Source organism: Protopterus annectens, chromosome 9.part0 (assembly GCF_019279795.1).
Source record: "Protopterus annectens isolate FY-2018-M chromosome 9.part0, PAN1.0, whole genome shotgun sequence".
Classification (NCBI taxonomy): Eukaryota; Metazoa; Chordata; order Ceratodontiformes; family Protopteridae; genus Protopterus; species Protopterus annectens.
The window spans coordinates 131767427-131795349 of NC_056743.1; the positions used below are offsets into that span (position 1 = coordinate 131767427).

At 37.4% G+C, this 27923-nt stretch overlaps 1 protein-coding gene across 4 annotated transcripts in view; it reads right to left on the reverse strand.

Annotated features, from left to right (window-relative positions):
* The window catches only part of PAMR1 (peptidase domain containing associated with muscle regeneration 1), a 1499432-nt gene that overhangs the window by 630476 nt on the left and 841033 nt on the right, over positions 1 to 27923 (reverse strand). For all 4 annotated transcript variants that reach the window (XM_044082656.1, XM_044082657.1, XM_044082655.1 and 1 more), the window contains one exon: positions 16424 to 16600. In XM_044082656.1, coding sequence (XP_043938591.1) covers positions 16424 to 16553 — 130 coding nt within the window. In that variant the 5' untranslated portion in view covers positions 16554 to 16600. The remainder of the gene's footprint in view (positions 1 to 16423; positions 16601 to 27923) is intronic.

The window sequence follows — 27923 nt, forward strand, 5'->3', positions numbered from 1 at the left end:
ATTCTCACGGGTGGGTAAGAAAAAAGAAACTGTGATGGCTCCGGAGGTCCGGGACTCTTATATACAAATTGAGAAATTATTATTTAAAGAAACCTCAGTGTTTCTTAATTTACAGAGCCTGCAACGGTATGAAGAACTAGACATCACTCCGAGGGGTTCACGTAGTATAAAAAATCCATCTACACCCTTTGATGTTACCAATCCAGAAGATAAGCAGTTCTGTGATAGGTGGATAGCAGCAGCACACAGATGCAGCATAGAATGGGTTAAAATTCTGATAGAGAGAGATATACTAAAAAAGCAGAAATTAAGAGAAGAAATTAAAGCACTCTGTATTAATATTTCCAATAAAATCAAGCAGGAAGATTTACAACAGTTCCTGATGAAAACTAATGAACAGTTAAATGAATATGAAACAGAATTGATTGAGCGCAAAAAAAGTAAATTACATAGAGATCTACGTGATTACGAGAACAAGAGAGCGTTCTTGTTTTCAGCCAATCAGAAGATCCGGCGGCAGCGCGTACATTTTGAACAGAAGGAGGTGCAAAGGGAAGGAGAAGGATATGCTTCTGTGGAGAGCGGACTGTCGCAAACGGAAGCAGAAACGGATAATGAAGATTATCCAGCACTCCCCCAACCAGGAAATCAGAAGGGGATGAATACGTTTCAAGAGAACCGTTTCAATCGGAAACGCAGTTGGAATGGACAGGGGTACAATGGGGGAGGGAATGGGAAACAGCGATCGAGTTACACCAGTAACAATAACAGTAAAAGAAGGAGATGGGAAGGACAATGGGACTAAAAATGGTTGTGAGTATGATAATAATGAATATGTAGTAAATTTATCTGGTTGCGATCTGTCAGAGTGTGCAGTAAATGTTTTGAACAAAGGTTTGAAATTTGTACCCACAGTCTTTCCGAGGGTACACATGTTAAAAGCAGACATATTTCATTTTACTCGCAAACTGCATTTAATGGAAATGTTTCATTGGTCAAAACAGGATTTCCCAGTAGAAAGTATACAACAAATTGATAACATAACTACATTAGTTAATAGTGAGGAAGAGTTTTTTTCTTGCAATTCGGAAATTGATACAGATGAATACAGACAATTGGATACGAGTTCTATTCCTATAGTTAGTACTTATATGCCACCTCAGAGTAATGAATGTATCAGATATTTTCAGAAATCGCTAACACATAATGTAGAAATGGAATGTGATAGATTTAAAGGTAAGAACAAAAAGGCAGGCATGTATAATCTTACTAAAATAGAATGGGACTGTTTGAATGATTTAAGTAAAAATGATAAGATAATATTCAAACCTTCTGACAAAGGAGGGAAATTGGTCATATTAAATGTCAAGCAGTACTTAGAGATGTGTTATGAACACTTGAATAATGAGAATATATATGAAGTAATAGATATGACACAGTATAATGAGGCACAAAAAAAGTATGAATACATTATTGATAAAGGGTATAGATTACATTATTTTTCTTATAAAGATGTAAAAGAAAAATTTAATATTAATACTCCTAGAATGCCATGTTTTTACTGCATTCCAAAACTACATAAAAAATCTTTCCACCACCAGGACGACCTATAGTGTCAGCAACAAATGGGTATTTAGAAAATATTTCAAAGTTTTTACATCTGTATCTGATGCCTATTGTGTGTAAATTACCATCCTATATCAAAGATGTATTTGACTTTATTACAAAGATAAAAGATATATATTGGAAGGCAGATATGTATTTTGTGGTAATAGATGTGGTGAGTCTTTATACGAACATAAGACATGAAGATGGAAAGATGGCTATTAAGTATTTTATGGGTAATGAAAGTGTGGTGAATTATGTAATGGAACTGTTTGACATATGTTTAACCAATAATATGTTTGAATTCAATGGTTCCATGTATAAACAGAAGCAGGGCACTGCTATGGGGGCAGCTTTTGCCCCTAGCTATGCAAATGTATTTATGGGATTTTTTGAAGATAAATACATATATACTAATGCTTTTTTTAAAAAATATGTACAGATGTACTATCGTTACATTGATGATTTGGTGTTTATATGTAAAGGGGGACAATCAGAAATTGACAATTTTTTAACAGAAATACAGGATAATGTAATGAATATTAAATTTGATGGGCTACAAAAGGGCCAAGAAGTGCAATACTTGGATATTACAGTTATGGGTAAAAAAGGACAAAAAATAGAGTATCAAATACATAGGAAATTCCAAGGGAGCGGCTCTGTATTACATGGTAGTAGCCATCACCCCTTGCATATTATGAAAGCGATTCCCTATACAGAACTGAATAGGGTAAATAGATTGTGTAGTAATTCTATAACTAAGGAAAAGGAACTCATGGCAACTTGTAATAAATTTATACAAAGGGGTTATAATTATTATAATATAAATCAGAGACTGGATAAAGTTAAAAAATGCGGAAAATACTGTGCTGAGGGGGTGTGGAATACATTACAAGAAAGTAAGGACAATGTATATTTTGTTTCCACATTTTCTATAGCCTCCAATAGTGTTAAATATTATGTTTTAAATAGTTGGAAGCTACTACAAAAGGAAGTAGAGTGTCTAACAAATAAAAACATAGTTTTTTCATACCGTAGGGGAAGAAACATACAAGATTTTTTGATACATAGCAGGTTTAAAATGGTATGTCAGCCAATGTTGTCACAAGTTATGGAATATGGAACAAAGAGATGTGGGAAATGCACTATTTGTAAGTTTATTGTAAAACAATTTTATCAGATTAATAATACTGCATTTGAAATTAAGGGAAATTATAATTGTAATTCTATGGCAGTAATATATGGAATTGAGTGTGGTTGCAAAAAGTTTTATGTCGGGGAGACGAAAAGAACATTGACTTGTAGGATAAAGGAACATGTAAGGGATATTTTGAAAAATCCAAATCCAAGTGTGTGACCCTCCAGTGGCAATGAAACGAAAAGCAGAGATTCAAAGGAACTTCAAATAAGATGCATTCATAAAAAATAATAAAGTTTATTCCAATGAGTGAGCGCTTTCGCCAAAGGCTTCTTCAGACTCTTAAAACAATGAATAAAACTGTTTGAATCATTTTTAAACCATCCTTAAGCTTCCTATTGGACATTACAAATTGATATGTCACATGTTATCTTGTCTTAAAGGAACAGATACTCAAAAAAGTTAACATAGTTAAATGCAACAATATTTAGAAGGAATACTTCCATCCAAATATACAATTAATGATCAGAATGTCCATGCAAATAAGTAAAAAATATGCATATACCCTGATACATTCTAAAAATAAAAGGAGCATTGTGCTTGGTCCTATATCATTCTACAATCATTAAAAAACTGTTGCTACATTCATTAAAAACCCTGAACATTCTCTCTCCTCATGGTGTTAAAAACATTAAAATCCATAGATAAACAGCAAGTTTTATCGCGTTTCAATATCTAGCATCTCTACTAAGATAGTGGTGTGTCGAATGCAACTTTGCATATATCAGGTTAAAAAATAATATAGCGAGAACTCTGTACTAAAAATGTAAGCGTCTTTACCACAAAACAACATAGCGAATATAATGTATTTCGCGATGTGCCTCATCAAGGAGTCAGACCTCATCATATCGGTGAAAGGCTGTTGTCCAAGATTAAAAATTCCACAAATAGGAACCTCTTAGATTCCACGTAAAACAAACTGTTTACAAGTTGTAAAGTGCCGTGTGCTGTAGGAACTCTGAATGCAATTGAGTACAACCTAACTTCATGCGCTTATGGTAACTCAACGCGGGGAGCACGTTCTAAGCATCTAAGTACTGAACAACAGAAACAATGTTTAAATTTCTAAGAAAAAAGGTGAGCCTATATTCGTGCTGTCCTGTGCCTAAAATAGACAGTATTTGTAAGCACGATTATGCCCTAGAAGCATATATTGATCACAAAGTGTCACTATTTAAAACAATGAAACGTGTACATATTAATGAGTACACTTATTAAAGTGTTCGCTGAACATGGCAGAGATGGCATTAACTAATACAAAATAAAAAGATAAAAACAGATAAATAGTGGAATGCTAGGCGTAACACATAAAAATTGACACAATAAAGCTTGAAATTAGCACAAAGCACACATATAATAATACCTAAGTATAAAGCTCCATAGATGATAGGGTCCCTAACTAGTAAAAAATAAGGAAACTAGCCCCTTGGCAGGGCATTTTCAAAAGTATCATGGGGGAAAGGTGGAGAATTTGAAAGTGTCAGTATTAGATAGTATTGAGAATTTAAAGTATTTAAATGAAAAATCTATAAAACAAATACTTAGGAAAAAGGAATTATATTTTATATTAAAATTTAACACGCTCAAACCTAATGGTTTGAATAGTGATTGTTCGTGGAAAAGTTTGCTGTAATGAATGTTTGTTAGAAAAACAGTATTTTATGTAATTTTATTTGGTCTGCTTTTTTAAAAAAATGTATGAAAGAGTTGATTGAATAATTGTAAATAATTAATCTGTGATAGTAGGTGCTTAAAAGAAAGGCTAATTGCTTAGTTCAGTGAACTATCTACTCTGAAAAGGCTATTTGCCGAGGCGCTAGAGAAGAGAACAGAAGTGTGTTTTTTCGTGTTACTAGATGTAACTACAACCTTTGGATTAAAGCTTTTTACAAAGTTGCAACGGAGTCTTCTTTCGTGTGGTATAACAATAGCACATATGTACCAACCACTATAACCTTTTCAGTCAACCATTCATTTTCCTGCAGACTCCTACTTACAAAGACTATAGAAATGAGCATTCAGTCATTTGAGCATTCAGCTAAATATGCTTTTGATATGCTGTGCTTCCAGTACTTTTTAATCTCCAAAAACTCTTCAGTCAAATTTGTTTCTGATATTTTGATCTGTAACCAAATGTTTTCCGTTTCACTCTCTCATTCTATATATATAGGTTTAATAAGGTTTTAGAGGATTGTAACAATTTCAAATCGCTAAATCAAGCAATCAATAGGTTCTCAAGATGAGAGTAATACCACCCACTTGTACGGACAATGTCAAACATTGAATCTTCTGACCTGGGCAGACACAGGAACAAGCTCTAACAGGGGTCCAGAAGGGACGGCCAGTCCAAGTGTTCGAACAAGTGGGTATTGGCATTCTCATCTTGCAGCCTTCTGGTCATTTGATTTAGTGATTCAAAATAGTTACAGTCACTTAAACTACAGTAAACACACACACACACACACACACACACACACACATATATTTTTGGAAGAATTTTTTTTTTTTACTAATTTGTTAACCAGATAAGTCCACCAAACACAACAGTCCCTTTTCAGGGGCAATCTGAGAGCATTACCTGGTTAAGTGACTTATTTTGACTCAAACATTAAACAAATGGAGGTTTAAGAAATCAAGCCATGTGTCCAGAAAGAGGTCACTCTAAGTAAACTGTATGAAAATTACACAATGACTACTCATTGCTATTCAGAAATGAGCGCACTGATTGGACAGTCCAGCCAGTGTGCCTGTTGTATATCAATCATATACCAATAGAAAAAAATCTGGCCGCTCAAGTACAATTGAGCAGTTAGACATTCTATTGCCACATGCTTGGGGACAGCAAAATATGAGAAAAAAACAGGTATGTTCTACAAAAGTTTGTTTGTTTCTTTCTTTCTTTTGGCTTTTCCCAGTTAGGGGTCGCCACAGCGGAACTCCGGTCCGCTAATGATTGGCAGTAGATTTTGACATGCTGGCTTGCCGGGCCTAACACACAACCTTCAACAAGGGAACGCCCATTCACGCATGTCGCCACATAGAAGACGCTCTAACTGAGAATCGAACGGGCAACGTCTGTGAGGCGACAACGCTACCGCAGCACCACGACCACAGTATTATGTTCTACAAAAGTAAAGAAGCATAAACGTACCTGATTTTCCTTGTATTTCTCCGCTGTCACTCATAAAACCCTGACTTTTTAAACATTAAAAAAACAGCAACAGAGGCTTTCTTTTTTCCGTTGCTTCTCCTGCACTGGACTGATGTACTGTAGTACTGTGATGTACTATAGCTATATATATATATATATATATATATATATATATATATATATATATATATATATATTATATATTATATATATTTACACACACACACACATACATAGTTTTGTAGACCATCTTGGAAAACCTTATTGACGTATCAGTATTACCCATTTTGCAATTATTAGTATCTTTTGTTATCTATACCCGATTTTCCACTTTTATATTTAAGAAAAAGAGTACAAAAAGCAGTAGTCACAACATTGGTTCATATGATTCACCTCTAGGAATCCCATTTGGAACAGAAAAGTACTACCTAACCCTTTCAACCCTAATTTGTGTCCTGTAGCTTAAACAATCATTTACCTTTTGAATTATGTATTGATTGATGTGTAATGCTTTTGATTTTTCAATTATTCACTTATGTGGAATATTCTGATTTTTCAATTATTCACATATGTGGAATAGTGTGAAATTCCTTTGCAAGATCAAAATATGCTGTATACATGGGTCAAGCTTCATCATGTTCCACTATGACCTCCTCACAGAATATCACAAATTCTAAAGGAAAGATCACTCCTCGACAAATCCTTACTGTTTCATAGCTAACAGATGGAAGTCAGATAAGCTGGACTGTAGTTCGCCATGATTTTATATGTGTTATTGGTCAGGACAATGGGTTCAACATTGTTCAGGTATAATATAACATAGCTAACTCAGAAGTTCTCCCTACCAGCTACAATATCATTAGACAAGACAGACCACTTTGTAAAGGGGGTGGAACTGCCTTACTCTACAAGTCCAACTTAACTGTCCATCAATTACCAAACTCCTACCCCTCCCCCAATAATTGGGACATACTTATCTTGCAACTTCAACTTCACCCTAAAAAGGTCATCACCACAATTGTGATCTATATTCCACCTGGTAATACACCTGCTAGCCTTGAAGACTTCTTATCCTGGTGTTCTTCCACACACTCACAAGAAACCCTTATTCTGGGGGACTTCAACCTAGATTGGTTCACCTGTATATCAGAACCACCAAGTAATCTAATAAATCTCCATGGCTACTAGCAGCTAGTCCAAATTCCATTCAGATGTAATAAAAAATCTAAAAGGGAATCCATACTTGAATGGGTCCTAACTAACAACCCCACATTGTACCCTCACACAGGCAGTCTCCCAGACACCTTAAGTGACCACAACATAAAATACTTTATACCTAGTAGAACAAGCGTATGCAAAACCACTAACTATATATCCACTAGAAACACAAAAAAAATTCTCTCCTGAGGTCCTCAACACTTTACTCTGTAACTGTGACTGGACCCCCCCCAAAACCCCTCCCACTTGACCAGGCTGTAGCATATTTCAACAAAACATTTCTACAACACCTAGACACTGTCGCTCCATTACGCAAAATCAAGGTTAGAACCTCTACAAACCCCTGGCTCAGTAAAGAAACCAAACAAATCCTCAAGTCCAGAGACTGCCTGGCTTTACTATCAAAAAAACAAAGAAACACAAAGCCTAACTAAGTACCAAGAACTGCGCAACCGTGCAAAAAAATGCATTAGGCTGGACAAAAAATCCTACTACACAACATTACAAACTAAATACCAACACAACCCGCAAAAATTTTGGAAAAATATAAACCAGCTACTAAAATCCACCCAAAAGGCTACCCCCAAACCAGCCACCCCTGACACTAAAGTTGCCATCGAAACACAATTCAACTCCCACTGTCTGAACTCAATTCTATCCTTAGTATCACAGGACAGTTCCTTCCTCACTATCCCCCCCAACACAAATAACACTAATACAAGCTTTAACCTCAAAACAGTTTCCACCACTTCAATCAAAAGCATGCTGTCCAAACTAAAAACCTCATCAACAGCAGCCAACCTACTCCCCAGCTATTTCTTGAAACTCGCAGCAGATGCTATTGCTATCCCAGTCTCCACTCTCATAAACAGATCAGTTGTTGAAAACTATGTGCCCAAACTCTGGAAAATATTCTATGTTACACCCATACATAAAGGCGGGACCTCCACTGAACTTAATAACTACAGACCCATTGCTTTACTCTCCCCCTGGCCAAAATCCTAGAAAAATGCATCCATACCCAGATGCTAAACTATCTCCTAGACAGCAACATCCTGTCACCTACTCAGCATGGTTTCAGACCTGCCCATAGTACCACTACAGCCCTCCTCTGCTTCACAGACACAGTAAACCATCTCAGAAATGAAGGCCTACAAGTGTCAACTCTTTTTTGGATATGTCCAAAGCATTTGACACAGTCTCACACCAAATCCTGCTAAACAAACTAAACCAATATAATCTATCAAATTCCACTCTTACCTGGTTACAAAGCTACTTAACTGACAGGTACCAAGCTGTGAAATGGGAAAATTCTCTCTCTCCTCAGCTGCCCATAACTATAGGAGTCCCACAGGATTCTATCTTAGGACCACTACTATTCACAGTCTTCACAAATGACCTCCATACCTCCACACAGCATGCATCTATAATTCAGTATGCAGATAACACTACCTTAATCTGTGCTGCACAAAACATTCCCACCCTCCTGCAAACAACTCAACTAGCATTTTCTGATGTTGAAAACTTCCTTAACTTCCTTACCAAAGCCCAAATTATCCTCAATCCAAAGAAAACTCAGCTTATGATTATAACCAGTTCTAACAAAAACACTAACAGTCAATTCACTATCTACTCCACAAATGCTACTCCAATTGCTCCAGTGGCACAGGCTAAGCTATTGGGAATAACCATAGACTCCCACCTAAAATTTGATAGTCATCTCAACTTAACTATTAAAAAAGTACATGCCAAACTGGGGTCACTCTACCGTATCAAACCATTTCTTACCAACAACACACGATCAGCCATTGCTCGCTCCCAACTTCTATCCACCCTACTCTGTGCATCTCCCATTCTGACTAATCTCAACAAAACTGAACTAAGCAAAATGGAAGCCTGCTATAACAGAATTGCCCACTTTGCTGCAAATTGCTCATATAGAACTCATCACTGTACTGCTTTGAGACAGCTCCACTGGCTTGAACTGCCCAACCTCCTAACCTACAATTAGCTCTGCCTCTGTCATTCTATCTATTACCTCCCCAATAAGTGTCCTGCCCTCAAAAACCTAGTACAACATCACTCAGCCAAAAGGCCTCTTAGATCATCAAGCAAACTACTACTAGAAGTCACCAACAGCTACAATAGCTTTGGAGATGCACTATATAGTAGTTCAGTGGCTAAAAAATGGAACTCTGTCCCTACTAGCATTCAAAACACATCATCCAAAGCCTCCTTTAAAGACTTCATCAGGCAACATCTCAAGCAAAGTTGGCAGTGCCATGATTGCTCCCCAGGCTAGTGAAAACGGATAGCATATACATACTAAATCTACAGCACTTGATAATAGTTTTCAGTCTTACTCACAAACACTGGCTAATCTACAATGTATGTACTGTACCTGTGTACTATGTATGTATTCTACCTATGTTCCAAATTTTAGCTGTACACCACAGATCTATTAATTACCTTTACTTTTAAAATTAATATTTTTTTGTTTGTTTCTCTCCACTGTAACTGTTTATGTGCCGCATACCACTGTAGAAACATGTCTCTTGTAATTTGTGTGTATACTGATCATGTCTAAATAACTAAATGTGTCTGTAATTTTTCTTTGTGGAGCTTTTCTCCCCGGGCCTCTGCTGAAAAAGGGCCTTTTCGGCTCAGTCAGACACCCCCGGTTAACAAATGTAAAATAGAATAAAATAAAATGTGGTAACCCCCCCTACACACGCACACACACACACACACACACAGATGTTGTGATCATATACCACTACTGGGTGACATCAGTGGTTGGGGCACATCTACATACTGCTATATTTAGTTTAATATAACTGATGAGAGGTTTACTTAGGAGTTTCCTTGACTGTGTGTAGGTAACTACCAGACTTGTTGTCTGTCCCAATGGAACTTGAGTTTTAAGTTAATGTAGATAACTGGTTCAAAGACTTGCCTATGTTTTTAAGTGAACTTCTGTTAAACCACCAAGAAAGAATTTCACACTCCCCTTTGATATCAGCAGGGCCTCTTCGTAAAAGAAGAAAAACAACATTTTGAATTATTTTTATGAAGTAATTTTTTTTTATTCTAATTAGATTTGTTTATTACTTTAGTCTGCTGCTTTGTGATTACATATTTTCATTAATTAATACTTAGCCTGGTCCTTCTGAGAAACAGTATATAAAAGTCAAAAATGAATTATGTAACCTTTTTAGAGATGTGTGTGACCTCTCTGAAACAAGATGGGCCCTCCCTAAAGAGACTGGTCTCATCATTTGTGAATCATTAATCTAAAGGAGACTGGCAACAGTGAGATTAACTGCAGCTGTTTTCTGTAATCTAATTTCTTAGCCCAAATCATTTGTGTGTAAGGTCGTTATACTGTTTTTAACTGGGTAAGCTGTTCTGCCTGCTAAAAACAAACATATACCTTATATTCCATATGACTGCTCTTAACTGAGTTTTATAGGTGAATTACGATATGTATATAGCTAATGATAATGCCTTGTTGGATTAGATATTCTACTTTACATGATTTTCGAACAAAAGTGTACATATGAAAGTCAAAACTGAGATCCCTGATGACATGTATAACCCAGTTAAAAGTCTTCTCTGAAATGTTAGTACTTGTTTTTGAATCTTGAATGTATCCTTATCCTACTAAAATGACAATGGCATTGTAACACATTTGTTACCCAGAAATTCAAGTTGTCGCCAAGCACAGCCCTTCTTCTTCTTTTGGCTTTTCCCAGTTAGGGGTCGCCACAGCAGATCACCTGTCCGCTCATGACTGGCAGTGGAGTTTTACGGTGTCAAGTTGCCAGCCCGGTGCCCAACCTTCCACAGATGGCACACACATGCACGCACTGACGCCTAGGGACAATTTAGAGTGTCCAATCCACCTACAGCATGTCTTTGGGATGTGGGAGGAAACAACCCAATTAATTTTATTTTTTATCTGCGACTGAATATGCATGTGAAATGGTTACACATCAGATTTCATAGTATCCTGCTCATTTAGTTACATATGAAAGATCCACTGTGTAATTTCACCAATAAAGATACCAGAAAACTAAGACACTGATCTCTCTTGTACAGCACTTAGAATATCAGTGAATTTGCTGCTGTTTCACAAGTTTCACTTGTTTTTTCCAACACATTCAGTAAATATGCATGTTACAGGCCTGTTACTGAATTTTAATTATGCTAGCCTCTCATTTATGCCAGCATGTGGAATAGAACTGAAAATCTTTTATAGGAAGTATTTTTACAAAAGCACATATTTAGGAAGTTGGGCATTCCTTTAAAAAAAAAAAGCTATATTTTATCCATTATCACTTATTTACTTTTTTAAGAGGTAATTATTCTTTACACAGCATTATCAAGAATTCATTTTAGACTTTTTATCCTGAAGTAGTTCTCCCTGCTTGTTAGCCTGACAGTCTAGATATCCTTCCTGGCCTACCAAATGACTACTGTATACATCTATCCTTACCCCACATGGGTTCTTTATTTTTCATGGAGGAATGGATTATTACTAACAGTATCTTTTTCCATGTAGTCTGCTAAAATAGCATGACATTTTTCATGGTATATATAGAAGCCAAAAATGACTATAGAAGCATATGGTACAAGGCAAAATAAACATGTTATTAGATACCAATACATTAGAGCAGCCGCGGTGGTGCAGCGATTAACATTGCTGCCTCACAGCAAGTGGTTCTCTGGTTTGATCCTTGGCTGGGGCACTTTCTGAGTGTAGTCTGCATGTCCTCCCTGTGGTCGTGTGGGTTTCCTCCGGGTGCTCCAGTTTCCTCCCGCATCCCAAAGACATGCTGTAGGTGGGTTGGACACTCTAAATTGGCCCTAGGTGTGAGTGTGTGCATGTGTGCCCCTTCTGTGGAAGGTTGGGCACCGGACTGGCAACTCAACACCGTAAAACTCCACTGCCATTCATGAGCGGACAGGTGATCTGCTGTAGCGACCCCTAACCGGGAAAGGCCAAAACAAGAAGAAGATTAGATACCAATACATTCCATTGCAATGCTTTGAAAAGAGAAAAAAAAATCCCTTTGATTAGTTCAATCGTATGTCAACTGTACCATGATTTCATCTGGAAGGACAAGGTCTAGTTGTAAGTGGATATATAAAACTAACAATTATTTTAAGAGAATACAACCTGAACAACAAAAACTAATACTATACAAACTAAATCATCCCCTAACAAACTGATCAAAGTAAAAAAAAAAAAAAAACAAAACAAAAAAAAAAAGATAACTACGTCCGCTATACTAAATGAAGGACATACAAGCTAATTCCGCATCTACATTTTCTGCAGTCCTGATTTCAAAACACCAACATCAGCTTGATGCTGTACTGAGAAAGGAACACAGACACAGAAAAAGAAACTAATATCTCCAAAATAAAAGAGAAAAATGGCAGAATATGAGCTGAGAACAGCCTATGCCTTCCATGTTAATCCACAGGCACCAAATATGAGGAACTCATCCTTAAAAGAAAAATTAATAAGAAAAGCGAAGGCCGCACTTAACAAAGTAGACTGGTACTAAGAGTGATGACCACATCCAATTTCCTGATAGCTGTTCTCTGCAGAAATGGTCTAATATCAGACTTTGACCTGTCATAAGTTTATAAAAGAAATATCAAGAATTAGGCAGAGAGACTAACGTATTAAACTCATCTCACAGATCCAGATGGGTCTAGGCATTTCTTTATCATGAACGAATGAAGCCACGTAGCTCTTAAAACAACCATATACCAGGCTGTAACTGATAAGGAAGACCTTTGCTAACATATTTTAAAATGACAAAGCAGATTAAGTATGTATTCATAGGCATATATCTGTGATATCCGGATGCCCAGCTAAGCAATACATATAGCACACGTAATTAGGCAGACCATGGAAAATCTATCCCTATCCAGACTATATCCTCAAATGGAAAGCCTTTCAAAAAAAGGTTAAAGATAGTTTTCATCCTGTAACATGTAGCAGATGCTAGTTGTGGAAGGCAAGTATTTTGTTTTTTTTTCAATGTTATGCACAGGTAGCAAACATTAACCTATAACAGGGTATACTTTACGTAGTGACACAACCTTAAGTATGGACTAGGGTCTCAGTCTAGACATTATCTACTATTCAAATTCTTTTTTTAGCCTTAAACACTTAAGTACTGGACATGTCAGCATATATTCCCAGTAGGCTAGGTTAGGGGGCTACCTCAGGTTTATGTACCTGTCTAAATATCCCATACAGATCATAAGCTGTATGACAGCTACTAGGATCTGACTAATTTGCCAAACATTCAGTTGTCTTATTCCCATGGAACAGGCCAAAATAAAATTAAATCACTGGCCTACTAGAGTTCTCCATTTCTGTATTTTTTTTTTGTAATTTTTTGGCCCTTATTCCGCAAGCAGTGGGCTGTCACTAGTGCCTTTCCTCAGTCTTGAACACTGGAAATTACTCCTGATGCCCATCATAATTAATCAGTTTTTTCTCACACTGAGAGATGATTACTGCATTCTGCTCTGTATCACTATATACATGACCATATGACTTTTTGTTTGTGTTGTGTTTTACCTTTTTATACCTTTTTAAATGCAATGATGTACAGCTGCTAAGGCTGTAAACATCTGTCAGTGCAAGGCCTAACCAGGGAAGAGGTCTACTTAATGTGAATAGGAAGCCTGTTCCAAAGAAAGAGTAATCTCCGAGACACATATCCATCTCTCCAGCATGTTTTGTTTGAGTTGCAGACCAGGTTTTGATCTCTAGACTGGACAACCTTTGTGCTGTTATTCTTGCAAATGTGCAACAGCTCCATCAAGACAGGATTTGTGAATGCCTTGTAGGTTAGGCATATGTCATCCCTTAATAGTTGTCAGGAGACAGAATAAAGGGATAGGGCTTTTAGTCTATCAGCATAGGATGTGTTGTTAACATCCTGTATTATCTTTGTGAGGAACCTCTGAGGTTGCTTTAGCTGTTCTAAGTGCATAGTCAAGTACATGCCAGAAGGTGCACTGCACTTGATTGTTGGTCTAATGAAGGCTGAGTACAGTGGGACTTTAACTTCCTTGGATCTGGATATCATACCTTTAATTATAAGCTGTGCCACATAGAAGGCCTTCCTCAACACTGCGGACACACTTCAGTCAAAGTTCAGGCTACTATCTATCTATGTACCTAGATATCCCACCTCTGAGTCCACCTTTAGGGATGTGCTGTTAATGTTGTAATTTGCAGGAGTATTTAACTTCCCAAATGTTAGCAAGCCACGGTGGTGCAGCGGTAGCATTGTTGCCTCACAGCAAGAGGTTCTCCCATTCGATTCTTGGCTGGAGTGCCTTCTGTGTGGAGTCTGCATGTCCTTCCCGTGGTCGAGTGACCTTCAAAAGACATGCGTAAATGGGCGTGCCTTCGGTGAAGGTTGGGGGTCGAGCTGGCACCTTAGCACCCATAAAAAATCTACTGCCAATCATTAGTGGACCGGAGTTCTGCTGTGGCGACCCCCTAACCGGGAAAAGCTGAAAGAACAACAACAACATTTAACTTCCCAAATGGTAGTTACTGCAGTCTTGAAGTAACTACATACAAGTAGGAAAGGAATTCAGGGTACGGCTCACTTGCAAAACCCACTGTAAAAGTGTAACAGTGAGTGTCATATATTTATTTATATAGAAATCTCACTTTAATTTTAAGACTACTGGGCTTTGTACTATCAGGCGTTGCCCTTCCAAAAGGGAGACATTTATCTATTTATATTTGTAATTGCTGTCGTATCTGCTCTTATCTTAGTCACTGTTGCAGTTGTTTAGGTAAGATATTTCTGAAGTCATAATGGTAGCCTTATGCTGCACCTAAAGCAAGGAAAGGATTTATATGACACATGCTGTGTACACCAAGGATCAGAAATGTTGTAAATGTCATTAGTTAAATATTTTCTTCTAATACAATGTATTACCATTAAATCGTACTGATAAGAGAACTGGTGAGATTTTTTTCACAGATTCCTGTCTAGAAGGAGGAAGTGGAATAAACTGCCCCTCAGTGATGTTCCCTATTAATGTTTAAATAACTAAGTCATTAAACACATTGCGCCTGAGCCCCAGTGCATAACATATTGCTCTGTATATGCATTATGGATAAACTAAGTAGGGAAGTGACATAGATAACTGCATCATATCACTTTGCTCTCACTATCCCGAAAGAGATATTAAAATTTAGATACTGCACAAACATTTCTAAGTTGCTTTTATCCCCTTGCCATAGCAGCATGCAATCATTTAGAAAAGGCCATCACATTCGGATAAACAATATTTCTAGTGCTATAAGTACTTATTTTCAAAAACCCATAAACAAACCCACATACTCACTGGTACCTTTAAGCAGCAAAGCTGTACTAAAACAAGAAAATTAATAATTACTTTGCATCTATAAAGTAATATCTAGCATGAAATATACATGTTCAGTAAAGTGAGCAGGGGCACCTACAGAAGGATTATTAAATATGTTTCACATAAGTGAAAGTCTGTTGATTGAAAATTATAACTCCGAAAATATAGATAATAAAATTAATAACTAACTCATTCAGAGATGAAGATCAAATAAAGTGTTGAGAGAATCAGAACATAGAATTAAAAAAAATAACATAGTTGAAATATTAGATACAAAAATACAGGCAAGTCATTAGTCAGTGTCTGTACTAGTGACACATTTGAGCACTTCAAAGCCTACAATAAAATACTTCAGTTGAATAGCAGGGACTTTTAAGAAAACATTAAAAATTCATATGGAGAAACTGGGGTGGTAGCTACACAAATTAAAAAAAAGACTGTTCTGTAAAAGACAACATGTTTTTTGCATGTAGTAAGTCCAAACACTTCAGAAGTTATGAAGACCACCATCTAAAATCTTGGAAACATGCTTTCAATCAAATTGTTTCCATAAAGGGTCACTCCTTTCTGGATCACTGACACCTTTTCTTTTTTTCTCCTCAACTCTTTCTAAAATCACTCTGTTTTCTGGTTCTTTTTTTTTTTCCTTATTCTGTTTCTTTATCCCTTTCTGGAATTCAAATCAGATTTCTCAGATATTAACTTTAGCAATGATCTGATGAAAATCATTGTCTTGGCAAATGTTATCAGGATGTTCTAAACCTTCTTTTACCTCATTAGAAGCATGCATATGCCATTTGAACCAGTAAGTGTAAAATGAAGACTCTTACCCAGATGTATTAGGCAGGGGTCGCATTCGTTGTTTTCATTCCTGCAGCATGGTATTGAATAGCCTACTAATGCCTTGTTCCCTGGACATGTGCACTCTACCTGTGTGTATTCACAGCAACCTCTGCACATTATGTTCCACTCTGCCCCAGGGCAATTTTCATTGATTACAGAATAACCTAAAAAAGGAGAGAAAATGGCAAATATTTACAAGCCGATGGAATAAAAGAAAACATAAAACCATATGACGAACATTAACAGTGGGCATCATACATGCTATGCAAACACATTAATTGTACATAGCACAGCTAGATATACATTCGTATTAGTATAGCAGGAAAACACTACTGAAGACACATATGTGTTTTTAAAGGAAGTGAAACTACTGGCCATTGGTTTATCAGTGTCACTCATTTTGGGATAACATCATATTTTACGATTATAAAATCTAACTGTTTACTAATAGAACTGTCAACAAACCATCCATTGGCCTTAGATGCTAGTTTTGCACAGTTTGTTACCTGCTTTACCAGTAGCGTATTGTTGAAACTCTTATTAACAATCCTACTATATTAGCAAAACTATGATGAAATCTCATACTGAAACTGTATAATACTACACTCAATTAAGCAAATATAGATTTGTTTTACTAACAGCATCTTATTATACAAAGTACTGTAACAAGACATATGAACAAAAAGCTTATACACATCTCTGCATCCCCTGAGTGTGGATGTATGTGTGTCGTGGGACGGTGGGGGCCATGCTGCTCACACTCCTGGATTCTAAATGTAACTCCTACTTTTTTTTGTTAAACAAAACCAAAGCATCTTTCCTTCTCTGAGTCTGTGCAACTTTTAAATTAGTACATTCAAGTTTTGGGTCTGGGGAGAAGCAAATAATTATTTGATTTATAATTATCTTTACTATTTTCAACATTTGAAATTGAGATCGCAGTGCTGTCATGGAGATAATTTTACCATTTTCATAAATTTATATAGTACTTTGTTTAAAAAACACATTTACAGTGACATTAATCTGTGGGTACATTCCCAGTGTTTCAAAGTCATTCCTGTGTTATGTACCAACTGAATTGCTGTGCATCCTGTGTTGACTTCTAGGTGTTGACTAAATAAGCATTGAATATTTTTGTATAATGTTTGTGTCTTTCGGCTTTTCCCGGTTAGGGGTCGCCACAGCGGAACTCCGGTCCGCTAATGAGTGGCAGTAGATTTTTACGTACTGGCTTGCCGGGCCTAACGCACAACCTTCAACAAAGGAACGCCCATTCACGCATGTCACCACACAGAAGACGCTCTAACTGAGAATCGAACGGGCAACGTCTAACTGTGAGGCGACAATGCTACCGCAGCACCACCTAATAAAGTCTGATTTTGAAATTATTTACTTTAGTTCTTTGCAGTTATGACTTCTTTTTAAAATAATGTTTTGTAATGATAAAGTATGAATACTAAGTGTTTCTTTGTGTAATAAATTATGTAAACTATAATATGTTGTCTGTGTATATCAAACAGCTGCATTTCACTTTCTGTTTAACGTGATGACTATGGTAAAGTACTAGTTGTCAAGTTTCTGGGTTTTTAATTATTATTATTAGTATTGGGATGATTTCTCAAAACTCTCGATGAACTACAGCTGAATTTATGTTATCCAATGTTTTATAGCAGACAAGTTTCATAAGCGCCTTCTTGCTATTTCAGTAGATACCCATTTTATCTATTATTGAGAAACTACCAAGCAACTAAATTTAAAGCAAGAAGACATGTGACAAAATCAATACCACATATAGCAAATGGGTAAAACATATTTTATCGCAATACTCCTCAACCAAAGATACTTCGTCTAAGAAAACCTGCTGACACATCAATCTACTAAACACTGAGGTGGTTAAAATACATTTTGCCATGCAACTTCATGGAACAGTACAATGGTAGATGCTCCATAGTGCCTATGGACTTTCTTGCAAAGCATAGTGAAATATTACCCAAAGAAGGACTACACATATACCTCCATAATACCTAAATATGAATAATAAAATAAAAATGTGTGATTAAATTAACCGTATTTTTGATAAACTGCATGTAAAATATGTAAGTAGCATCACCCATGTACTTTGCAAGATAGATGGCTGCACTGACAGCTGGATCTCTTTACATTCTAGGTACCATCAATGCCTAACTGACCTCAGCCTTTATAAACCGTATTTCTCCAATTAGCTGGGAAATCCTGATACTATAAGATGACCTTCAAGTTGACAATTTTTAAGATATGCTGGTGATTACAGAAATTATTATTAGAAATTGTGGTATTTTTATCCAGTCGTATGGATATGCATGCTCTTATTGGGGATAGTCACCAGTCTGTTTATTCAAAGGAGAAAAATTGTTTACTGAACCTAAATATCACAGACAGGAACTTTAAAATATTGTGTTTTGGGTCAAAGTAACTGCGCTAGGTAGACAGATGAGTTTATCTCTGTGATGACACATTAAATATACAAATTTTATAATTATGACTGTAGTACAAGAAATGTGACATACTTCACCCATGCAGAATACATCAAGAATGTATATGTGTAAAATTATCATGAAATTTCATATCTGGATTTACAAGCATATGTTATATTATTTATGAGCACTATACAGAAAATGCCTTTTATAAGAACTGAGTAGTGTGTAAATAGTTTTAATTTTCAAATATATTTTTGGGCCACTTCATGCCCAGCCCTGAATTTCAGCCCTTTTGGCTGCTGTCTAGATCCATTTATTTCACCTGGGTGAGAGAGCTATGGCTCAATTGTCTCTCCAGTGTTAGAAAAGAGTTACATGAGAGGGAAACCTATGATCCATGTGCTTAGGAAAAATAGGATTTTTGAAACAAGCCTTACTGTCCCTCTTTGCATTTTCAAACATGCTCAAAGAGTCAGCATCTAGTAGGCTTTGTGACTGATATCCACTCCTCCATGCGTAATTGAAGTACCGCCCCTTGGTCCACTACTCCATGTCTGATGTAATTGAAGTACCGCCCCTTGGTCCACTCCTCCATGCGTGATGTAACTGAAGTACCACCCCTTGGTCTACTTCTCCATGTGTGGTGTAATTGAAGTACCACCCCTTGGTCCATTCCTCCATGTGTGATGTAATTGAAGTACCGCCCCTTGGTCCATTCCTCCATGTGTGATGTAATTGAAGTACCGCCCCTTGTAAGATGCTCTTCTATGTAGCTACATGTTCTTCAGTTACAGAAGCTATGTATAAATACACACACTCCTTGCCTTTTCCCCTGACAAGATGTGAGCAGGCTAAGCCTGGCCAGTCTTCTCCTTCTCCATGCCAGACCCTGCAGATGCCTGAACCTCTAATCAAAGCTGGGTTTCCTGGGTCATTGTCGGACTTTATCCATCTATACCGATGGAGTTGAATTTTTAGATTTGATGTTTTTTCAAAGAAACATTAGTGGTGGTGATGAAAAAGGCATAATGGAAGAAAAAATATCATACCAGATTTTAATTAATGCCTACCTGTATCCTGGACTTAATGTTCAGTTAAGCCACTATTAAAGCAAAGGACACTGAAACACTCAGGTTAATAGAGAATTTTAGAGGTCCTGCTGTCAGTGATGGACAGTTTTTTGTTAAAAATGTTTTCATAGGTTCATACTAGGCTATCTGCCCTAGGGCATTTATAAGCCTAGCCAGAGTGTGTTTGGCTTTCGCCACCCATTTTAAATTAAGTTTGCTATGCCCTTTTTCAAGGTTAGTATACTGTGCCTCTGTCTAACAGTGACACAGAAGTGATACCCGGGGTAAACCTACGATCTCCCATCCACTCATCAAGATTCCTCTTGAAGAGAGTCAATGAGGGACTCTGCCTAACCTGGACTGGGATTTTATTCCAGAGTGAAGGGAGCCTCTGGGTTATGAATCTGTCCCTCCAGCATGTCCTCTTTATTTCAGTGCTGAGGTTCAAGTCTCTCGAGCGCGTCGCTCGATGGGATTTGGATTTTCTGAGGTGCAGCATGTCCATTAATTCCGGGTTGGACATGGCTTTATACGTCCGGCACAGATCGCCTCTGAGCAGGTGGTATGCCACTGAGTAGAGCTGGAGTTTCTTTAACCGGGCAGCATATGGCATCTGTTTGAGCCCTTTGATCCTCTTGGTGAGGTACTTTTGGGATCTTTCCAGTTGCTGCAGGTGTCTGGTAAGGTACATCCCAAAAGGGGCATTGTACTCAATTATGGGCCTGATGAGGGATGAGTAAAGAGGCACGATGACCTCCCCTGATCTAGATGTGAATCCCTTCATGATTAGGTGGGCTATATAAAATGTTTTTCTAACCACTTTGGCCACGTGGTTGTCAAATGAGAGATTGCTATCAACTTGGGTCCCCAGGTCCCTAATTACTTCTTCTGTAATTAATGGATTACCACCTATGTGGTAATTTGTGGGCACTTTGTTTTTGCCAAAGGGGATGACTATACACTTTTTGGCGTTTAGCTTGAGGCCATGGCTCTGGCACCAGTTGTCTGTTTCTCAGCTGACTCCCTACTGAACATCATCAGTCCTGTGTGTCCTATGTATGATCCAGGATAGAGTACTTTATTATTTTGTGTTTTTATATATATATATATATATATATATATATATATGGGTCTACTTCACAATGCCGAAATTTCAGAATGCCGACAACCATATGGCCGACACCATATGACCGACATCCGAAATCTCGACATTGTAAGTAGGCCATGTAAAAGGAAAATAAAATTTCCTTTCAACTGCTAGCAGGGGGGGCTACACCACCCAGCACCCCGTGTGGAGGGCTATGCCCCCACACACCCCGTAACTTTAATATACCAACTCCGAGATCGCACTACAGTGCAGGAATGGAAATCTTTCCATTCCACACTATAGTGAGATGCCGGTTCCGCATTGTCGGCATTCCGAATGCTGGTCATATGGTGTCGGCCATATGGTTGTCGGCATTCTGGAGTGTCAGCAATGTCAGGTAGACCCATAAATAAATATATATATATATATATATATATATATATATTTTTTTTTGCTGCAGATTTTCTGCTAAAATTTTTCCAGCTTTATCCTATATTTATGCTGCATACCCCTACTGCTTTGATGTTTCCACTGTTATTTAGTGTCCAGCTTGCTACAGACAGTTACACTCTTTCTTTGGGAACTTTATAGTGAAATTGCTGCCTGCTCTGTGTCTGGTCCCCCAGCTTGTTATTTGATGAAGGTGAGCTCTGCACTCTTCTGTCATTCTTCATATTTGAACTCTGGAATGCATCACTTGGCATTCCGATTTACTATTCCCAATCCATCCATAGGTCTGCTCCACATGTGACTTATTCATCATTGAATTGTTTGTATTCAAAGTGGATTTGTTTAAATGTTTGGACAGCTTTATAAAAGTTCCTTTGAGAATTGCGGGTATTTTCTAGAGCATCACTGGATTTGTATTTTGTTCTGGCTTTGGCTGAGTAGATTGCTTTGTGTTTGGCTATTGTTCAGTCTTGGACTCTGTGGTATGGGAATATCTTTTCAGTTTGTGGCATGTTGCCTGGAAATTTATAAAAGTGGTGGTTGCATTTTGTGGCATTTTGATTTTTCTTGGAAGATATTCTTAGAGCTCTCTTGGGCAGTTTTAATAATAAGGATTTTCTTCAGACAGTTTACATATTATGCATATTTTATTTCTGTAATTATTTAATAACTGCATTTATTATACTTAATTTTTATCATAAGTGCATTTGCATCAAACGATGAAGCATAATTTACAATATTTCATTTTTAATTCTTATGGTATATCACCATTCTTTAGTTCATTTTCTGCAATAAGCAAAATTATCTTGAAGTGTAGTGCCTGAATTAAGAAGCATATAGCTGTATTTTTATGAAAGTACCTATCTATGCTATTTGCATTGTAATAAGTAGGTAATTTATCCAAGCACTTTTGGTTTTATTGAACTATTTTTTATTATGATTATTATTATTATTATTATTACAGGAGGAGTCCCTTGCAGTTTTCTGGTGGGAGAAACTGTGCATCTCACTCTTTAACTAGTCTTAGTCCAAAATTACACAACTTTGGAGAAGGGGGACACTTTTTTGCCTTTCCACTGAAGTCATAATGCAAGCTCAGAGTTGTTGTTGTGTCTTTCGGCTTATCCCGGTTTGGGGTCGCCACAGTGGAACTCCGGTCCGCTAATGTTTGTTAGTGGATTTTTACGTGCCGAGTTACCAGCCCTGATGCACAACCTTCAACGAAGGCACGCCCATTCACACATGCCTCCACACAGAAGACGCTCTAGCTGAGAATCAAACGGGACAATGTCTTGCTGTGAGGCGACAACGCTACTGCAGCGCCACTACCACAATAATGTAAACTCAGAGTAAGAATAACAATAATGAAGGGAGTTGCGGCTCCCCTGTACAAAAAAGATTTATATCTTCAAATGGTGAATGTTTTTTGGTACCTGTTCTCTCAGTACACTATGGCAGTCAGTGGGATGTAAATTTGGGTTCTAGTTCAGTTGTCTGAGTATCAGCAGTTTGAGTGTCAATGAGGTGTTTTGGATCCATAACAAACAATTCTACTCTAAGACACCATCTTTTATAATTTTGGAATATAACATGAGTTACAGCTATATCAAGTCCAGCACTCCTGATCACGTGATACAAAAATCAGCAGCCAGATTACACATTGACTGAAACACACACACACAAAACATATATACGTATCACAAAAGTGAAAAATCTGCTTCTACATATAGCAGTGCCTTGAACAGTATATTCCAACATGAAAGTGATGCTGCCTTTAAGGAGCCTGTATTATTTGGGGAGGACAGTACAACATAAAAAAACACATTTCTGACCACACATTAGAAACAGTTAAAATTGGGCAGACTACAAAAGATCTGTTTATGTATGATTTGTAGATGTAAATTAAATGAAAGAAAGTGATCTAACCAGAGGTGCAGGTATCTGAGGCAGGAATCTTGTTCTAAAGAGGAGTTAGAGTGATCCTTACCTGTTAAGGACTAAGTAGGACTTGAACGTTTTTGTTTGTTTATGTAGGTTGAGAATGAGGGGAGCCAAAATGGAGGCTTGTAGGACTTGTTTTAAAAGAGTAGATGGAGGTTAAAGGAGTTAAAGCTTAAGCGGAAGGGGTAGTTTGAAAGGTAGATTTGGAATTAGGGACTAGCATCAGGGCAAATGCTGCTATCTAGGAGGTGGCCTAAGAGTGAGGACTGGTCAACAAAGGTCAAATGCCCTGGGGAGATTTATGAAGATGGACCCAGAAAACAATCCTTTATCTGGTGATCTAAATATGATGTTGGTGAGAAATCAGTAGGGTAGTGGAAGTGCTTCTACCCAACCAAAACCTGTGCTACTTTAGGGAGAGACAATTGCATTAAGACAAGTGGTCTATGAGTTGGAGAAAGATTAACTTTACAAAGATCTCAAAGGATTGATAAAATGGATACAAGTCTGTGTTAGGAGTGGAGTGTGACATTTTTTTGTTTGTTTAAGAAGTGGTTTTACCATAGTAGTTTTCCAGATATTGGACAGGTTGTTAGTGAAGATGTAGAGATTATAAATGCTTTGAAGGGATTTTAAAATGAAGTCTTATCAAGTGAAAATAAGAGACATGGGTATAAGCTATCTAAACAGGAGGTGGTATCTGTTGGAATTTGTTCAGAGTGGGGTTATGTCTTTAGTACATATCTGTTTAAAGTCGAAGTAAAGGATGTGTTCTGGAGGGAGGGATGCAAGCATGAGGAAGTGGGTATGTTACTAATGTGCCAAAGGAAGTCAACCATAGAGCTGGAGAAGGGAGTGTGTGAAGTACAGCAGGGTATATTATGACCAGTAAGATTACGGATGTTTATCAAGAGTTTTGGTGGCAATACTTGAGCTACGACAGCGGTCACTGAAGGAGGTGGAAGAATAGAAATGTTGGCAATAACAGGAGGATTGCTTGTGATAATGAGGTCAGTTAGGGTATGGCTGCATGATATGAGGTTACGTCTGGGAGATGACTAACTAGTTTGTATTGCAGGTCAGCAAATAAGTCTAAAACTTCTGTGTTGTTAGGGAACTGAAGGTTAATGTTGAAGTCCCCTATGATTAGGATACTTTTACTGTGTTGGGTGTGTTTTGTAATTGCTAGGATGATGTCTTTGAATTGTTCTAACGAAGAAGGAGAGGGTACGATAGGCAATTGCTATTTGTAGGAAGGTAGCCCTACATAAGTGAAGTTCTGCAATGCCTTGGTACCAGTGGTGGCACTAGCTTATGAAAGAAGAGAGAGATGTTAAGGTGAGCTTTGAAGAGAAGATTGGTGCCTCTACTTCTTTTAGAACTTGTTCTGCAGTCTAGATGATAGTTGTACCCTGGAGCAGGTGGTGCATGGGGGGGACTATTAATCTCGAGACAAGTTTTGGTGATATCTATAAGACTGGGGTGAAGAAGTTTTATTTGGGCATTAATTTGATCAGTTGTGTTGCTAATGCTTTGGGCAAAGATCAGGCATCATAAATGAGAATGAGGACCTGTGTTCCTCTCTGTGTTGCTTTACAGAAGTAGTTGCAGCAAAATGGAAAATATGTTATTGTGTTGTTTTGGTAGCCTAATGTGGTGTTCACTTAGCAGAATGAATACATTAAATATCTGAGACAGAGAGAGGGAGGAGTTATATGGTGGAATGTGGAAAAGGGTAGCATGGGTCAGTGGAAAGGGAGTTGTAATATGCAGGTTAGAGATGAGAAATGTGTAAGTAAGGCATAGATAGAATTAGGGATTGTTAATGAGGAGGCTGTGGTGATGTAAGGAAATGCAGTGAAGGACAGGTGAAAATGGAATAATTTAAGTTTGAAGGTAGAAAGGAAATGGGTGGAGCTTGTGGACAGTATTTGGAGAAATCAGATTAGTAACTGTCCCAGCTTTGTGAAAAAGTATAGACAGATTCCGAAAAGGTAAAGGTACCAAAGAAAAAAGATGAGAGACAAGTGCAAAAGAAACAGGGCAGATGTACGGAGATGAGTTTTAGGGGAGGGAAAGGATATAGAAGGTTAAGATGAAGGTAGATACGTCTCATCAGGATAGAGGAAGGAGATGATAGCTCTGCCATGAGAAAGGGAAAATTATGGGACTGTAATGAGAGTATGACAGGAAGAGAAAGAGAAATGTGAAGAGCCTGGCACAGAGCAAGAAAAGTTACAAGGTGGACAACATGGAGTTAATGCAGGAGGTAAATGGAGTGGAGAGTAGGAAGGATACACCTTTTGGATGGGCACAATAATGTAGTGAGCAGTGGGTGCACAGATATGGGTATAAATATGATGATAGGGGACAGCCTGCAAATTAGCAAATAGGAAGGGAGCAAAGCAGGTTATAGCCCCCATGTTAGTGGGAGCGCCTGAGCATGCATCTAGGAAGTGTCTACAGAGTTCACAGCTCTAGTCAGGTAAAATGTAAAATATCCATATGTGTTATAAACTACAATAATTATCCAGAAAAAAAAATTATACAAGAAGGCAGAGAAATTGAAGTTAAAATATAAAAAAAAGCTGGCTAGACTGGGAGAGGAAAAGGTAGGAGAGTGACACCTGACAACACTAACAGAAGATAAGCAAAGCTACAAAAATGAATACAACATCCACATCAGATTTAAGACAATGTAGAGGCAGAGCAATGGATTTGCACCTCACTGGAGAGACCTTTCAGGCTCACTCTTTGTCCCAAAGTTACTTCCACTCTGTTGATGGAATGTTTAAAGTAGTGGGGGGAATGGCACCATCTCACTGAAATTCAGAAGAGTATCTGGAAGCAGATGAAAAGATTTTAAGTGCCCCCCCCCCCCAACACCAATGATGAAGAAAAACATTTCTCACTATTTCTCCACTGCATTTATTTCCCATTCAGTGAACCAACAAACCAGAAGTCCAATGCTCGGTAGCTTTTAATAAAACAACACAAAGCTTTCACATACAACTCATCACTGTATAAAATTCAGAACAGCAAATGAGCCATACATATAAAAGACAGCCAATCAGCTCATACAATTAATTATCCTCATTTCAAGTGCCCTTGTATAAAACATCATTTACTTGAAAGCTTTGTGTTGTTTTATTAAAAGCTACTGAGCGTTGGACTTCTGGTTTGTTTGTTTTTGGATTTATGTCTGCACTTTGAAGTTCTTTGGCTTATAAGGTTATTTTATTCTGTTTTCATTCAGAGAACCAAAAGAGAAATCCCAAAAGGACAGAAAGGACAGTTGCACAAGTGAGAACTACTATAAGGAAATGGCAAGTAGTGTGGTGATAGAGCTCAGAGACTTAGGAAGGAAGTAGGTAGTGTGAGAGGGCTAGCATGCAGGTGATTAAGGAAGGGAATGGGTGATGGATAAAACAGGACACAGAGAAACCAGAGGTACAATGAGGAAAAACAGAATGGATGAGACACATAGATGACACCTCCTCAGCAGTAAAATTACACCAGGGATAACTCATACAGTCGTATATAGTCACATATGATCTTCCCAAAAGTAATGCCCAACACAGATGGAAGCACTTATAATTACAAAATTTAGTCCTGAACATACATATTCGACTTGTCAACCACCTGAGCATAGCAGGTAAGTGCCTGTTTGTGAACAACAATTTTTGGCTGCAAATATCAATTACAGGGAATAAACACAAATAACCGAAATGACAGTAAGTTCTAAAGGCATTATACTACTTTTTTCAAGAACATACCTAAACTGAGGAGAAAAAAAAGTATATACTTGTATATGAGAAAACTGCAGGATAACATTTATACCCAGTGTTAATGTTAGACAATGTGTCTAAGCAAACACTGAGGCAATCTGTCCAGAGATCACACCTCCAGTCAGGTGAAAAGCAAAACATCCAGAGGATATATTTGTATTATCAACTATCTCGCTTATCCAAGGAAAAACATCATTACAAGAAACCTCAGATTTTATAGCGAATATTTCGCAAAATGTAAGGCAAATAAGAATATTCTGCAAAATCAGGGGCAGCTGAAAGGTATATGTGGATCCCAATACTGCAGTATATGGTGGTAAATTTGATTCTCTGCTCTACCACAATACAGACTTTATTTATAAACATCAGATTATATAAAATACACATATATTATGGGTAAGGATGTCATAATGAGATTGTTAAATCAAATTTAAATCTATAGACAAAGATCTGCCCAGTGTTTTTAAAAGAAAGATTTGTATTTAAAAGTTAACCGAATGGCTGCTGTCAGTAATAACCAAGTGTCTTATCATTCTGTTCTATATTATATTACTGGTTAGACAGTCAGCAATGTACAGAGCAAATGTATTATGAAATGCAATGAAATACATGCAAATATTTCAAGTATGGGCATTAATGCCCTTCTAGCCTGCCAATATACCAGAACACTTGTTTCCATAATAGGTGTCCAGGCT